Source organism: Erythrolamprus reginae, chromosome 7, assembly GCF_031021105.1.
Source record: "Erythrolamprus reginae isolate rEryReg1 chromosome 7, rEryReg1.hap1, whole genome shotgun sequence".
In the NCBI taxonomy this organism is placed as follows: domain Eukaryota; kingdom Metazoa; phylum Chordata; class Lepidosauria; order Squamata; family Dipsadidae; genus Erythrolamprus; species Erythrolamprus reginae.
Genome location: NC_091956.1, coordinates 85338001 through 85352875, shown reverse-complemented (window position 1 = coordinate 85352875; position 14875 = coordinate 85338001). Strand labels below are relative to the sequence as shown.

The window sequence follows — 14875 nt, the reverse complement described above, 5'->3', positions numbered from 1 at the left end:
ATTGTGTCTTGGAAAGCTAAATCTAGCAGCTTATGGATCAAATCTATCTTGTCATTTATTTATGCCGTCCATCAATAGCCTTTTGTTCTGAATGAGCTAAGATGTCTCTCAACACAATAAAAAGGAAGCAACAGAGATCCTTTCCAGGGCTATAAACGATTGCTGATTTGGGCACTGTCTTTTATTGTTACAGACATTGTAAAATAAAAATGAAGATAACTGGTCTCCTGTTCATCTCGTTATGTAGCCTCTGCTGGGCTCGTCCTGTAAGTACTCTTCAATATTTTAAGGTGGCTCGAAATATTCTTCCAAAAGTTTGAAATGACATCTGCCCCTCTAAGCCAAGAGTTCCTTTTTAAGAGATTGATTGATTAATTGATAACATTTGTACAGCCACCCTTTTTAAAACCGGATTCTGAGTAGATCATACTAGATGTACAATAAAAATATGTATTTCCTCTTGTTAGTACTATGTACATAACAGTTGGGTTTGGCAATATATAAACAAGCTAACAATGAATGCTTGCATGTATTGAAACACTGACTTTAAGAGTTAGTGTTGGGAGTTGCCACAAGAGGGAGCCAGAAGCGTGATTCTTTCTCTGTGTTTTTTCTGCTCATTTTGTGCTGATTCATGGTGACTGCTGTAGTAAGAACTGTGTGTTCAAATATAGTTTATGTATTTGTAAACTGGACAAGTAAGGCTTGTAGCATTGTTAATGTATGGAGAGTGTTCGACTGATTTGATTGTGTATGACTGGACTGTTTAACCTGACTACGATATTTGTTAAAGTAAATACTATTGTATACACTTTTAATGTATCTGGCTTGTACGACTGAACCATTATTCCTATCTACTGACGGTCTGCTGGATATCTGCTAGAATTCCACATTTTCTTTGCATATTTGTATCCTTGATAACTCAGGGGTCACTCTGCATACTCCTTAACACCCCTTCTAATATTTTCAGATGTCCAGACACCTGGGTGCACACCACAGCAACTCCAAAGAACACTGGGTAAGGAAATCTACTTCAATATTGATTTTCAAACTGAGATTATTTTAGAAATTGTCTTTATCACTTCTGTGCAAAATCAGAGTGTAAACAGCCATGGAACCTTGGTGGGACTGCTGAAAGGACTGCATTTAAATAGAAGATAGGTGGTGTATCCCTCTCCCTACTTTTAACATTGGGTCTCTTTGACACCAGCCTCCTATGTTAGAATTGAACAGCCCACCCTCAACAGAGAGGGATACAACCAGTTATGGCCTCCTACAGGAACGGTCAGGAATGCAGTTCCGGTAGCAAAATTTGGAGCTCCACCCCAGAGCACCCGATTTGCACTGAAAGATGTTGAAACAAAATGCATACGCCACACCCATGGTGTGGTAGTAAAACTTTTGGTAGCCCATCACTGGATACAACTCAATGAGTAATGGGTTGCAACCAGTACAGTGCGATCAGGGCTCTGGTTGCAGAAATGGAGGTGCACATGCATCTCTGTGCTCCTGGTGCTTGCCCGCATGTTCTCATGTGAGATTTGGCTTCTGTGCATGCACAGCAAGCAAAATCGCATGGATGCTCTAGCGCATGAGATTTTGCAAATTTTCAGCGTTTTTTGGCTTCTGCGCATGCATGGAAGCAAAGAAGTTGCTGCAAATAGGCAAAATTTCACGCGTGAAAGCATCTTTGCATGAGTTTGCATGCTGCACATGCGCAGAAGCCAAATCTTGCACCAATGGGTGTACACGCACACACAACAGTCCCAAAGAGCGTACCAGTAGCAACTGGTAAGTGGAACACCCACCTGTACAAAACTTGTATACAACATATGGCCTCCACAACTCTCAGAAAGTTAACAACTGATCCCCAGGGTGATTGCAAGGAATATAAATCCTTCAAATCCTCCTCCAGTGAGTGAGAATGATGAGGGCATGAGTGACTGTGAGCAATGACTCCCTGTCCAAATAGGGCCGCAACTGGTGCACCAGGCGAACCTGGGCAAACGCCCTCCTCGCCACAGCCGAAAGATGATGTTCCAATGTCAGCTGTGGATCGAGGAGGACGCCCAAGTTGCGCAATATATCCAACCATCTACTACTCTTTCAGTAAAATAATATTTTCTCATGTTGCTTTTGATCATTCCCCCAACTTCAGATTGTGTCCCCTTGTTCTTGTGTTCACTTTCCTATTAAAAACACTTCCCTCCTGGACTTTATTTAACCCTTTAACATATTTAAATGTTTCGATCATGTCCCCCCTTTCCCTTCTGTCCTCCAGACTATACAGATTGAGTTCATTAAGTCTTTCCTGATACGTTTTATGCTTAAGGCCTTCCACCATTCTTGTAGCCCGTCTTTGGACCCGTTCAATTTTGTCAATCTCTTTTTGTAGGTGATGTCACCAAAACTGAACACAGTATTATTCCAAATGGGGTCTCACCAGCACTCTCTACAGCGGGATCATAATCTCCCTCTTCCTGCTTGTTATACCTCTAGCTATGCAGCCAAGCATCCCCCTTGCTTTCCCTACCGCCTGACTGCACTGTTCACCCATTTTGAGACTGTCAGAAATCAGTTCTCGATCTGTCTCTTGCTCTGTCACTTATCTGCTTCATTGCTTCTTCCCTCATTCCCTCAGGGCAGTAGTTCAGTAATGCAGGAAATAATATTATATACTTTAAAAATGTAGCTATGAGATGCCCTCTTATGAATGAAACTGGATAGAAGCCAATTATTCTATGCAACCTGTAAAGTCTTACAATGAGCCTATGTTGTTTTGTCTTCTGGTACAGGAGGAGCCAAGTGAAGGTCACCTTTTTGGGGCTAACAAAATATCCAAAGAACAGTCTGATGTTGAGAATGACGGCATGGTTTATGCCCCAGAACAAGTCCTTTATGCTTTTGTGGAGAAAGGGGGCAGTGACCTAACAGCTGAAGAAGATACCAGTGGGGACGACTCTTTCGATGGAAACAATGGTGAAGACCCTGGGCACACTAAGTCTCCAAGTGAAGCAGATGCTCCACAACCTCCAGCAACCCATGGAGAACAGGAGGGTGGTCATACAGGAGGTCAACATCCTGATGATAGTAGCAGTAGCAGCAGTAGCAGTAGCAGCAGTGAAAGCAGGAGCCTTGAGGAAGAGGACAACCACGTCATTGACTATGGCAGAAGGCATGGAAGTGAGAGCTACAGTAGCAGCCAAGAGGATGGATATGGGTTTCATAGTGAAGAAATGCAAGGAGATGAGCCAAGGGCTTTTGAGAGCCATGACAGTGATTCCCACATGCTCCTGGAGGTTATTCGTTCAAAAGAGAGCAGCCAAGAGATCCACAGAAGTAGCAAAACCGTAGAAGATTTTGAAAGAAAAGCCTATCACTATGCTGATTCAGATGAAGACAACAGCCCTGAATATGAGCAGAACAAATCCTTGAAAGAAGATGGTGACAATTCCGAGGTAGACAGCCAACTTGTAGAAGATATAAGTCAATCGGCAGAAAATGTCCTCAGTCAATCCAGGGAAGATGAAACCAGTCATTCTGAGACGTCTGTAGAGAGCTCGTCCAGGGGACAATCTAGAGAGAATCTCAGCAGCCATTCTGGAGAAGATATGCATAGCCAATCCCAAGAAGATGATAAGCCCAGTCGGTCCAGGGAAGATGATAAACACAGCCGGTCCAGGGAGCATGACAAACACAGCCGGTCCAGGGAAGATGATAAGAATAGCCGGTCCAGGGAAGATGATAAGAATAGCCAGTCCACAGAAGATGATAACCACCGTTGGTCCAAAGAAGATGCAACCAGAGGGCATAGTCAGAGCCAGTCGAAAGAGAACACGAGCAGTCATTCTGGAGAAGACACACATAGCCAATCGCAAGAAGATGATGTTCACAGCCAGTCAAGCCAATCAAGAGAGAATGAAGACACAGTATCTGAAGAAGATGTAAAGAGTGACTCCTTTGAGGAGACCAGAAGCTCCCAAGAAAAAGTTGTGCAAAAGTCTAAAGAGACGGAAGAGGATTCGAACCCCAGCAAATCTCAGGAGAGTCACTCTGGGGAAAAATCAGGAGGCATGCCACCAAGAGCCGCTGAATCCAGAGAATTCAAGTGGCATCACAGTAGCTCAAGTGAGAAGAGCTCTTCTGTGGAGGAGAGCGAAGAGTCAGCTGAAGACACAGAAGAATCCGTCGAGGACGACAGCAGATTGTCTCAAAGTGCATCGTCCGACAGCAGCAAAGTATCTGAAGAAAGCGCGAGCAGCGATGACAGTAATTCAAACGAAGGGCAAGATCAGCAAAGCCGATCATCAGAAATCAGTGAATCCAAAGAGGGAGCCAGTAATTCTATTGAAAGACCCGGTCAATCCAGAGAGGACACTATGAGCCAGTCTGACAGCACGGAAAATAGCAGTTGGTCAAGAAGCAAGGAGCTCGAAAGCCGGAAACTCTTGCGTAACTTTTACCATAACAAACCCTTTAGTGATTATGACGATAACGATTGCCAGGATGGATATTAATTTAAGGCACGAAAAACAAAGGGAACCCAACTTTGTATAGTAGTCGGAGGTCAGGATTCTTTCTTTTAATTTATTATTGTTTTAGAAATGTGAAAGTTGTCAGGTAGAAATGGTAATTCTAGAAGAACCAGAGGCTCCAATGAAGCACAAGTGCACCTGAGAAATGAAATCGGTTTCTGCCAGATTTGACACGCATTGATTGCTGTGGAATTAAGTTCAAAGAAAAATATCAGTTGATAATTTCTCAGAATAAACAAGTGAGGAATTTTGCAGAAAGGGAGAGTTTGGATAACAGTGGCAGCTGCCAGTAGAATTCCTTCACAAACTCTTTCAGCTGTCCTTGAATACTTCTTTAGAGGCTGATATTCATTTCACATAGGCCTACTTTAAAAAAAAATAGTTTACACAGATACACACATGTGTTCACAACAATCCAAAGACATGTGGTTGATTGATGTTTTAAATCAGTGGTTCTCAACCTGAGGGTTTGGATCTCTTTGGGGGTCAAATGACCATTTCACAGGAGTTGCCTAAGACCACGGGAAAAGACAAATTTCCCATGGTGTTAGGAATTAAAGCTTCTATTCTGGCACCTTGGAACAATCCCACCAATTAGGTGTTGACAGTGGGGGTGTCCCTCTGACCTTCCTGCCAATCAGCTTAAAGCTCTGTTGGAAGAATTGGTGCTAGATTTATGGTTGGGGGTTGGTCACTACAACTGTATTAAGGAGTCATGACATTAGAAAGGTTGAGAACCAATGTTTTGAATTGTATCTACGATCAATTTAATAAGTTTTCCCTTTAAGTACACAGGGTTCCCCAATATTGTTATTTTTTGATGCATAGATGCCTCTGCCTCCTAATTTGCACTCCTGAAATCTGGTGGCACAATCCTCCTAATCTAGAAACCATTCAACAAGAAATCTTTGGGACAAAGTTCCAATTCTTTGCCATGATGTCAACAGATTATGGGTTTGGAGGAAGAACAGGAAGAACATGTTAAGGACATAGGTACAACATTTGGGTATTAGGATTAGACTCAGTGGCTTGTGACTAAGTCACACTTAGAAATTTAGTTACTACAGGACCACTGAGAAGGAGACCAAGGGAATACATGTCCTATATTAAATTCCAATGCATGTCAGCTGGTCTGCAGCCTTAGAAATGTCATTGATAATATGGGTTGTATGTAATATTTTGTAATAAATGTATAGCTGTATTGGAAAATATTATATTTTAATCCCTTCTTTTTATACAAGTGGACTTAAATTAAAAAAATAAAGCAATCCTCTTCTTAGCAATAAAAGATTTTTTAAAAACCAAATACAGTAATTGTTTCCCTGCTTTAATATTTATGCTAGCAACATTTTAATATATTGTATTAAGATTTGAATTCCAGTGTGTCACAATAATAGCAGAATATGTATGTTTTTGATAAATAGAAATGCTTCCTAGTTTTTAAGCAAAAACATTTGGAAAAATGTAAGGAGAATTGTTTTGAGAGTAAGAGCAATTAATCAATGGAATAGCTTGCCTACATGGTTGTGGATTCTATGGCTATGTCTAACAACAACAACAAAATCCTAAAAAAAACCACCCCAATTAAAAAACCCCCAATTTATTATTTTTTTAAAGCAAAAAAAAAAAGTTACTTACCCAATTGAAGGAACAAGGCATCCAGGTGAGACATCCGCAAAGCAAGTACCTGTGCCCATGTGACAAAGGGGGACAGCCTATATAGGCTACGGGTGGTGAGCAGTAATGGGTAACTTCTTCCACACCATGCAACATGACAATATCCCTTCGACCTCTATGCCGCCCAATCCCCAGAACTCAGGGCAGCTTACAACAATATTAAAAAATACAATTTACAATAAAAAGAAGCAAAATATAAATATTAAAATGATAACCCCAGTTAAAAAACCCACGACTCAAACAAACTTGACTGTAAAAAATATGACTTCAGTAACCGAATTGTCGAAGCATGGAACTCATTACCGGACTCCATAGTGTCATCCCCAAACCCCCAACAATTTACCCTTAGATTATCTACAGTTGACCTATCCAGATTCCTAAGAGGTCAGTAAGGGGCGAGTACAAGTGCACTAGAGTGCCTTCCGTCCCCTGTCCTATTGCTCTCCTATATCTCCTATACCTTTCTTCTATTCCTCTATCTCTTCTTCTATTATTTCTTAGATATATTTTACTATGAGTATCTCCTCTATAACCTTCACCATGTATTTTACTATGTGTGTGTATATATATATATATATATATATATATATATATATATATATATATATATATATATATATATGTAGATTGTTCTGAGTTCGGGTTTTGCCCTGTGTAATATTTTGCATGTTTATGCGACGTTTCGGTGAAATCACATTCACCATCATCAGGCTGAAGTTTCCAAGCTTCGTGCTGTTGTAAAATGTAAAATGTAAAATGTAAAAAAGTTCGGGCAAAACCCGAACTCAGAACAATCTACATACATATACCCGTGAAAATTTACGAAAACAAATATATATATACCCACTAAAACCCTCATTGTGTATTGGACAAAATAAATAAAAAAATAAAAAATAAATAAATCCAATCAACACACGCATATAATATGAGTTTAACTATGTTGTATGAACCCAATCATTGTTTAGGTTTTCTAAATATTTGTCATATAAGTAGGATTCCTATCACGGTGCTTGAGTCCCTCAAGTAGTCTTTTACAGATTCGACCCTGAGTAATGGATGCTTCCTCAGAACAAGGCACAAAGTCACAATGTTGTTAGAGGACAGCAACACTGTCACAAGCCTATAATTTAACTTTAAAGTTGTAAAAATTGCAATTTTGCAGACAGCCAGAAAGTGGCACTGCTGGGTAAACCAAGCATTGTAACTAGCCAGCTGTTTTCGGCTGGACTTGAATATTTGCTGGGCCAACATACCATAGAAGTTTAGAATGTAGAATGTAGAGACCTTGGAGGTCTTCAACCCCTGCTCAAGCAGGAGATCTATACCATTCCTGACAAACGGCTATCCAATCTGTTCTTGAAAACCTCCACCCCTCAGGAAATTTCTTCTTAATTCTAGGCTGGATATATCCTTAATTAAGTTTCCATCCAGCCATACAACATGAAGTTATGAAAAATAGGAACTGTAGAACTGAGCCCAACTGGAAATATGCCTGCAGCAATGCATAATTATTGGACACAAACTGTTTCAACTCCTACCCTCAAAACATCGCTACAGAGCACTGCACATCAAGGCAACTAGACACAAGAACAGTTTTCCCCCGAACGCCATCACTCTGCTAAACAAATAATTCCCTCAACACTGTCAGACTTTTTACTAAATCTGCACTTCTATTCTACTAGTTTTTCTCATCGTTCCTATCATCGTTTTCCTCCCACTTAGGACTGTATGACTGTAACTTGTTGCTTGTATCCTAAGATTTTTATTAATATTGATTATTTCTTCATTGCTTATTTGACCCCTATGACAATCATTAAGTGTTGCACCTCATGATTCTTGACAAATGCATCTTTTTCTTTTATGTACACTGAGAGCATAGGCACCAAGACAAATTCCTTGTGTGTCCAATCACCCTTGGCCAATAAAATTGTATTCTATTCTATTTGCATAAAGATTAGTTTCTTCATAGGAAACACTTAACGAGGTTAACCAAAATGGGCTCACATTTATCACCAACCTGTTGGAAGTGTAAGCTGTCACCCGGTACATATTATCATATGTGGTGGGAGTGCCAAAAGACAAGGGAATTCTGGGCAACAACAAAGCAATGGCTGGAAGAGATATTGAAAATAAACATAGAATTAAAACATAGCTCTTTTTACTTGGGATAATGACAGACACATATGATAGAAGCACAACATGCTTAATGCTACATATTTTGACCGCTGCAAGGCTAACTTTCACTCAGAAATGGAAGAACAAAAATACACCCACAAGGAGGAGGAAATTCTACATAAAATACGATTATGCGCAGAGATGGAAAGGCTGATGTTAGAATTGAAAGGAAAAAAATGAAACTGGTATGGAAAAAGGACCACCGGGATTGTAAACTTAGGGAACCCAGGATAGATTTCTTTATTTTATTTATTATTTCTTTATTCATTTGTCTAATACACAAATACATAGGAAGAAAATAGACATGTGGTAATATATATAAGGATAAAAGTGAACTTATAGGAGAGGATATATGAAAGGAAGAGAATATATATGATAGGTGAAAGAGAGGAAAGACAATTGGACAGGGGACGAAAGGCACACCAGTGCACTTATGTACGCCCCTTACTGGCCTCTTAGGAACCTGGAGAGGTCAATCGTGGAGAGTCTAAGGGAGAAGTGTTGGGGGTTAGGGGTTGACACAATTGACTCCGGTAATGAGTTCCACGCTTTGATAACTCGATTGTTGAAATCATATTTTTTACGTGTGTGTGTGTGTGTGTGAGAGAGAGAGAGTGTACAGGAGTGGGCTGCCGTCCAGATGGGGTGAACGCAATGGGGTAGCGAAAATGGAGCTCCACCCCAGAGCACCCAATTTGCACTGAAAGATGTTTTAAAAAATGCAGGGCATTCTGCATAAGCCACGCCCACAGTGTGGTAGTAAAAATTCTGATAGCCTTTCACTGTACACACACACACACACACACACACACACACACACAAACAAACATATATACATATATTCACACAGATATACCGGTATACAATATTGTTTTATGTATTTGAAAGTGAATATTGAAGTAAGAACTAAGGGAATTTAAATACGTATATTAGAAGATCCGTCATGTATTTGAAATTTCCATCCATTTTTTTCATGACACGGTTGGTGCGCAGAGGTTTACAATAACCCCCATCCTGCCACTTCCACAGCTTGGAGAGCACTGAGACCGGTTTCACAGCAAAGCTTAGTGTCCCCCCCCTACTCCAAGTGCTTCGGTCCCACTCCGACCAATAGGAACGGCGCAGGAAATTCAATTACTTTTGGAACGCACCCTGTATTCTGGAGGGACTTCCTCTCCACAGTTGTTTCAACCTTTCCCAGAACTCCTTGGTGAATTTAAGTGTGCTATGGCTCTCTTTAGAGTTGGCTCAAAACAACATAAATATGGAAATGATTGACAGTCCTAACCAGTGAAGGACTACCAAATTTTTTACTACCACTCTGTAGGTGTGGCTAATGCAGGACGCCCTGCATTTTCTTTCAACATCTTTCAGTGCAAATTGGGTGCTCTAGCGTGGCGTTATTATTATTATTTTATTATTATTATTTATTGGATTTGTATGCCGCCCCTCTCCGCAGACTCGGGGCGGCTAACAACAGAATAAAAACAGCATGTAAATCCAATACAAAACAGCTAAAAAACCCTTAATTCTAAAACCAAACATACATACAAACAAATTTATACCATGCATAAATTGTAAAGGCTTACGGGGAAAGAATATCTCAGTTCCCAACATGCCTGATGGTAGCGATGGGTTTTTAGGAGCTTGCGAAAGGCGAGGAGGGTGGGGGCAGTTCTAATCTCCATTTTCACTACCCCACTGACTTCCCCCCTATCTGCGCACTAGCCCACCCTTGGCCCTAACTGATGTGCACAATACAATTCAGTTCACTGATCCTTAACCTAGGAATTTCTTTGTGGCTTACGCAAAATGTCATCGAAGATTTGTCATTGTAGAAGCAACTCCGTAATATATGACATTGAAAGGAACCCAAAGCAAAATACAAACCCCAAAGACAAACAAATGTAGGTATACCATGCACTTTGGAAGGGGTTTCCCCCCCCAAAATGTCAGAAGTGCAAGTTTTAGTCATTTGGTATAAAAAGTAAAATTGGAAATGGGGAGGAAAAAGACAATTTGGTGCCTTCCAGTAGGTTTGGAGTTCAGTTTCCGTAAAATCCAAATCCTCAATTTCTGGAGGGTGACTGAGTGTCTAACTCTGTTGTCAACTATAACCATATAATACTTAAAATAGAGCATAGCTGGCTGAAAAATTCTGGGAATTGAAGACCACAAGTCTTAAAGTTGCCATGTTTGAGGACCCTTGGCTTAAAATGTCTGTGCTATTTGTTTATTTATTTGTATTTATTTATTTTGTCCAATACACAGTGAAGGTTATAGAGGATATAGTAGAGAAGATATATGAGATATAGGAGAGACTATAGGACAGGGGATGGAAGGCACTCTAGTGCGCTTATGCACGCCCCTTACTGACCTCTTAGGAATCTGGAGAGGTCAACCATGGATAGTCTAAGGGTAAAGTGTTGGGGGTTAGGGGATGATACTACAGAGTCCGGTAATAAGTTCCACACTTCGACAACCCGATTACTAAAGTCGTATTTTTTACAGTCAAGTTTGGAGCGGTTAATATTAAGTTTAAATCTGTTGTGTGCTCTTGTGTTGTTGCGGTTGAAGCTGAAGTAGTCTTTGGCAGGCAGGACATTGAAGCATATAATCTTGTGGGCAATACTTATATCATGATGTTTAAGGCGTCTTAGTTCTAAGCTTTCAAGACCCAGGATTGTAAGTCTAGTTTCGAAGACAATACATTACCAACTTCAAAAAGTATCGAAAACAAGTATTACAAAAGTATCAAAAACTATAAAAACACTATCAGAGAACCAGTGAGAAACACCCAGACACATAGAAACATAGAAGTCTGACTGCAGAAAAAGACCTCATGGTCCATCTAGTCTGCCCTTATATTATTTTCTGTATTTTATCTTAGGATGGATCTATGTTTATCCCAGGCAGGTTTAAATTCAGTTACTGTGGATTTATCTACCACATCTGCTGGAAGTTTGTTCCAAGGATCTACTACTCTTTCTAGATGGTGGTGTCTGCTTCACAGGATGTTTTCAAAAAAGAAATGCTTTAATTTGTATTCCTACAGGGATCAATGAGCTGAACACAATCATTTTTGAGTCCCACTGGGTTTGGGCAGCATAGAAGTCAATTACATTAAATCTACAACCTTTTTTTCAGCCATTTGGGCTTAGATACTGTCATATTTATCTCAATTCAGAGGCGACACTATGGCATTATAATCCACCGATACATTTTGTAATTGGGATATTTATTGGTTAATTTTTTAAAAAGGATCCTGCTTTGCTGTATTATCCCCCCAAAAAACAAACTTCTAAGCTTAAGCTTTTTTTTTTTTCATGTGAAAAGATATAATGGGTAAAATACAAAATTGGATCCTTATGGAAAATTCCATGTTCTTCTTCAGTTTAGGTGAACTGTGGCTGAACAAATGGTCCTTTTAAAAATTAAGGGAAAAATAAATAATGTTTAATTAATATATAATTACAGAGAATATTTAAATAAATTGAATAGTTGTTAAAGAAGTAGTAGGTAAATAAGAGTATATAATGTTTCTGGAAATCTTATGTATGTAAAAGTTTACTGTAAACAACTTCTGAAAAGAGCGGGGTGGATAAAAGCCCTTGTATATCTTTTATATTTGTTTTGTTTTGTGTTTGTCTAATAAAAATAAAAATAAAAATTTGGGACATTGAATAGTGTCATGGTATTGCACAGCTGCTGTCCAGAGCCACTAATATAAATTTGTAGTCTTTTATATATACATAAATATATTCAATATTCAAACTTACAGCAGTTTTTTTTTGCTCATCGTCCAGAAAGAACACAAGAACATCATGAGGTAAATTTAAACAGCATACAGAATATACAGAGGAAAAAGGCGGGAAAAGAGGGAAACGCCCCCTTTATACCTATGGCAACCAATCATAGCGTCGATTGCCCGACCCATGAGTCAGCACTCTTTATTAAATTGCCTACAACTGTATGTTCTGCCCTATTGTACAATTTACTGTTTCAACTACTAAATTAAATATCTTAACAGATACAAAAAGCAAAACATGAGCAATTTCTCCAGGATTTTTGTTCCTGGCAATTGTTCCAAATCAGGGGTAGGCAAAGTTGGCTCTTCTATGACATGTGGACTTCAACTCCCAGAATTCCTGAAACCAATCATGCTAGCTCAGGAATTCTGGGAGTTGAAGTCCATTTGTCATAGAAGAGCCAACTTTGCCTTCCCCTGCCCTAGGAAATGCACTTTAACAACGACAATAGGTAAACGAAAGAAAGCTGTTTCATCACAAATTAGCGAGCTTTCAAAAATTCAGTTAATCGCTCATTTTCGAATTGCCCCTATTAAAAATCAAATTGGGAACCACTGCTCTAAGGGCTCTCGTTGTTCTAAATATGTTTCTTGCTTTTCACCACAATCCTGCGGTCAATTTTTATTTTTTTGTTTTAAATACATGCTTTTTGCCCGTCCCATATATTTTTTTTAACCAGGAATATATTTTTTAGCACACCAAAATGCAATACTAAAACTCCAAGCTTAATTATGCAGACAAATGTACCCTTAATGCCTGTTTGCCCCCCTCCCATATAATAGTATACCACCACCAAGAACAACAACAAAAAAAGGAAAAAGATTTCAAAGTGTTCTGTACAAAAGGCCACTCTTTCGTTTGCCCTTTCATTGAGAACTATATTTTGGGAACACCACAGGAATGTAGCCTTATTTTTAAAACTTTTTTTTCAACCTCCAGCTCTCTCCTGGCTGCTACACCTTGTGAGAAGATGTGCAAATCATGGCAACCAGGCACATTTGGTGATTTCAAAAACTGTTTTTGGGATGTACATTGGAGTTGTCACAAGGAGGAGAAGGCCAACCTATTCTCCAAAGCCTCGGAAGGAATATCCTCGAAACAGAATATCCTACGAAAATAGAAACATAGAAACATAGAAACATAGAAGACTGACGGCAGAAAAAGACTTCATGGTCCATCTAGTCTGCCCTTATACTATTTCCTGTATTTTATCTTACAATGGATCTGTGTTTATCCCAGGCATGTTTAAATTCAGTTACTGTGGATTTACCAACCACGTCTGCTGGAAGTTTGTTCCAAGGATCTACTACTCTTTCAGTGAAATAATATTTTCTCATGTTGCTTCTGATCTTTCCCCCAACTCACCTCAGATTGTGTCCCCTTGTTCTTGTGTTCACTTTCCTATTAAAAACACTTCCCTCCTGAACCTTATTTAATCTTTTAACATATTTAAATGTTTCGATCATGTCCCCCCTTTTCCTTCTGTCCTCCAGACTATACAGGTTGAGTTCATTAAGTCTGTCCTGATACGTTTTATGCTTAAGACCTTCCACCATTCTTGTAGCCTGTCTTTGGACCCGTTCAATTTTGTCAATATCTTTTTGTAGGTGAGGTCTCCAGAACTGAACACAGTACTGCAAATGTCCACTACCCCTAAATCCTTCTCTTCTGAAGTTTTTGCTAACACAGAACTGCCAATGCAATACTCAGATTGAGGATTCCTTTTCCCCAAGTGCATTATTTTACATTTGGAAACATTAAACGGCAGTTTCCATTGCTTTGACCATTTATCTAGTCAAGCTAAATCATTTACCATATTACAGACCCCTCCAGGAATATCAACCCTATTGCACACAAATAGACTAACAATCCTCGGCCTAGAAAGCCTAGAACTACGGCGCCTAAAACACGATTTGAGTACAGTGATCCCCCGATTATCGCGAGGGTTCCGTTCCAAGACCCCTCGCGATAATCGATTTTTCGGGATGTAGTGGTGCGGAAGTAAAAACACCATCTGCGCATGCGCGCCCCTTTTTCCATGGCCGCGCATGCGCAGATGGTGTTTTTACTTCCACACCTGGGAAGACCCAGCAGCTGAGGAGCTGCCTGCCTGCCCGCTTGTCCGCCGCTTTTCAGCTTGTCCGCCGCTTTTCAGCTTGTCCGCCGCTTGTCCGCTTGTCCGGCCGCCGCTTTTCCGCCCACCGCTTGTCCACCGCTTTTCCGCTTGTTTGCCGCTTGTCTGGCTGCCGCTTTTCCGCCCGCCGCTTGTCCGCTGCTTTTCCGCTTGTCCGGCTGCCGCTTTTCTTGTCCGCCCGCCGCTTGTCCGCCCGCCGCTTGTCCGCCCGCCGCTTGTCCGCCGCTCTGGGAGTTGAAGACCCAGGGAAGGTTCCTTCGGCCGCCCACCAGCTGATCTGCTCGGCAGCACAGTAGCAGCGAGGAGCCGAAGATGGGGTTTCCCCGTTGCCCACGCAAAGGGGAAACCCCATCTTCGGCTCCTCGCTGCTACTGCGCTGCCGAGCAGATCAGCTGGTGGGCGGCCGAAGGAACCTTCCCTGGGTGCCGCCCGCCGCTCGAGAGCAAGAGGGGGAGAGATAGAGAAAGAGAGAGAAGGAAAGAAAGAGATGAGAGAGGGAGGAAGAGAGTGTGAGAGAGGAAGAAGCAAGATAGAGAAAGAGAGAG

At 40.6% G+C, this 14875-nt stretch overlaps 3 protein-coding genes across 5 annotated transcripts in view; 2 read left to right on the top strand and 1 right to left on the bottom strand.

Moving 5' to 3' along the window:
• DSPP (dentin sialophosphoprotein) overlaps positions 1-14875 on the top strand; it is a 60022-nt gene that overhangs the window by 22815 nt on the left and 22332 nt on the right. The window lies entirely within an intron of this gene.
• The window catches only part of LOC139170600 (uncharacterized), an 80164-nt gene that overhangs the window by 61201 nt on the left and 4088 nt on the right, over positions 1-14875 (bottom strand). Inside the window, exons 1-2 of one of the 3 annotated variants that reach the window (XM_070758040.1) lie at positions 12167-12229; positions 8230-8323 (exon numbers count right to left, since the gene is read on the bottom strand). The gene's annotated coding sequence lies outside the window, so the exon portion shown is untranslated. Of the gene's footprint in view, positions 1-8216; positions 8324-12166; positions 12230-14875 lie in introns of those variants that run through there. The other 2 variants (XM_070758041.1, XM_070758039.1) reach the window with 2 other exon arrangements.
• Positions 2772-4517, top strand: DMP1 (dentin matrix acidic phosphoprotein 1). The gene has a single exon (XM_070756706.1). The coding sequence runs from the start codon at positions 2772-2774 to the stop codon at positions 4515-4517; it is 1746 nt and encodes a 581-aa protein (XP_070612807.1).

Excerpts from the sequence above, each read along its gene's own strand:
- DMP1 (XM_070756706.1), top strand. The coding sequence starts at position 2,772 with ATGTTGTTTTGTCTTCTGGTACAGGAGGAGCCAAGTGAAGGTCACCTT.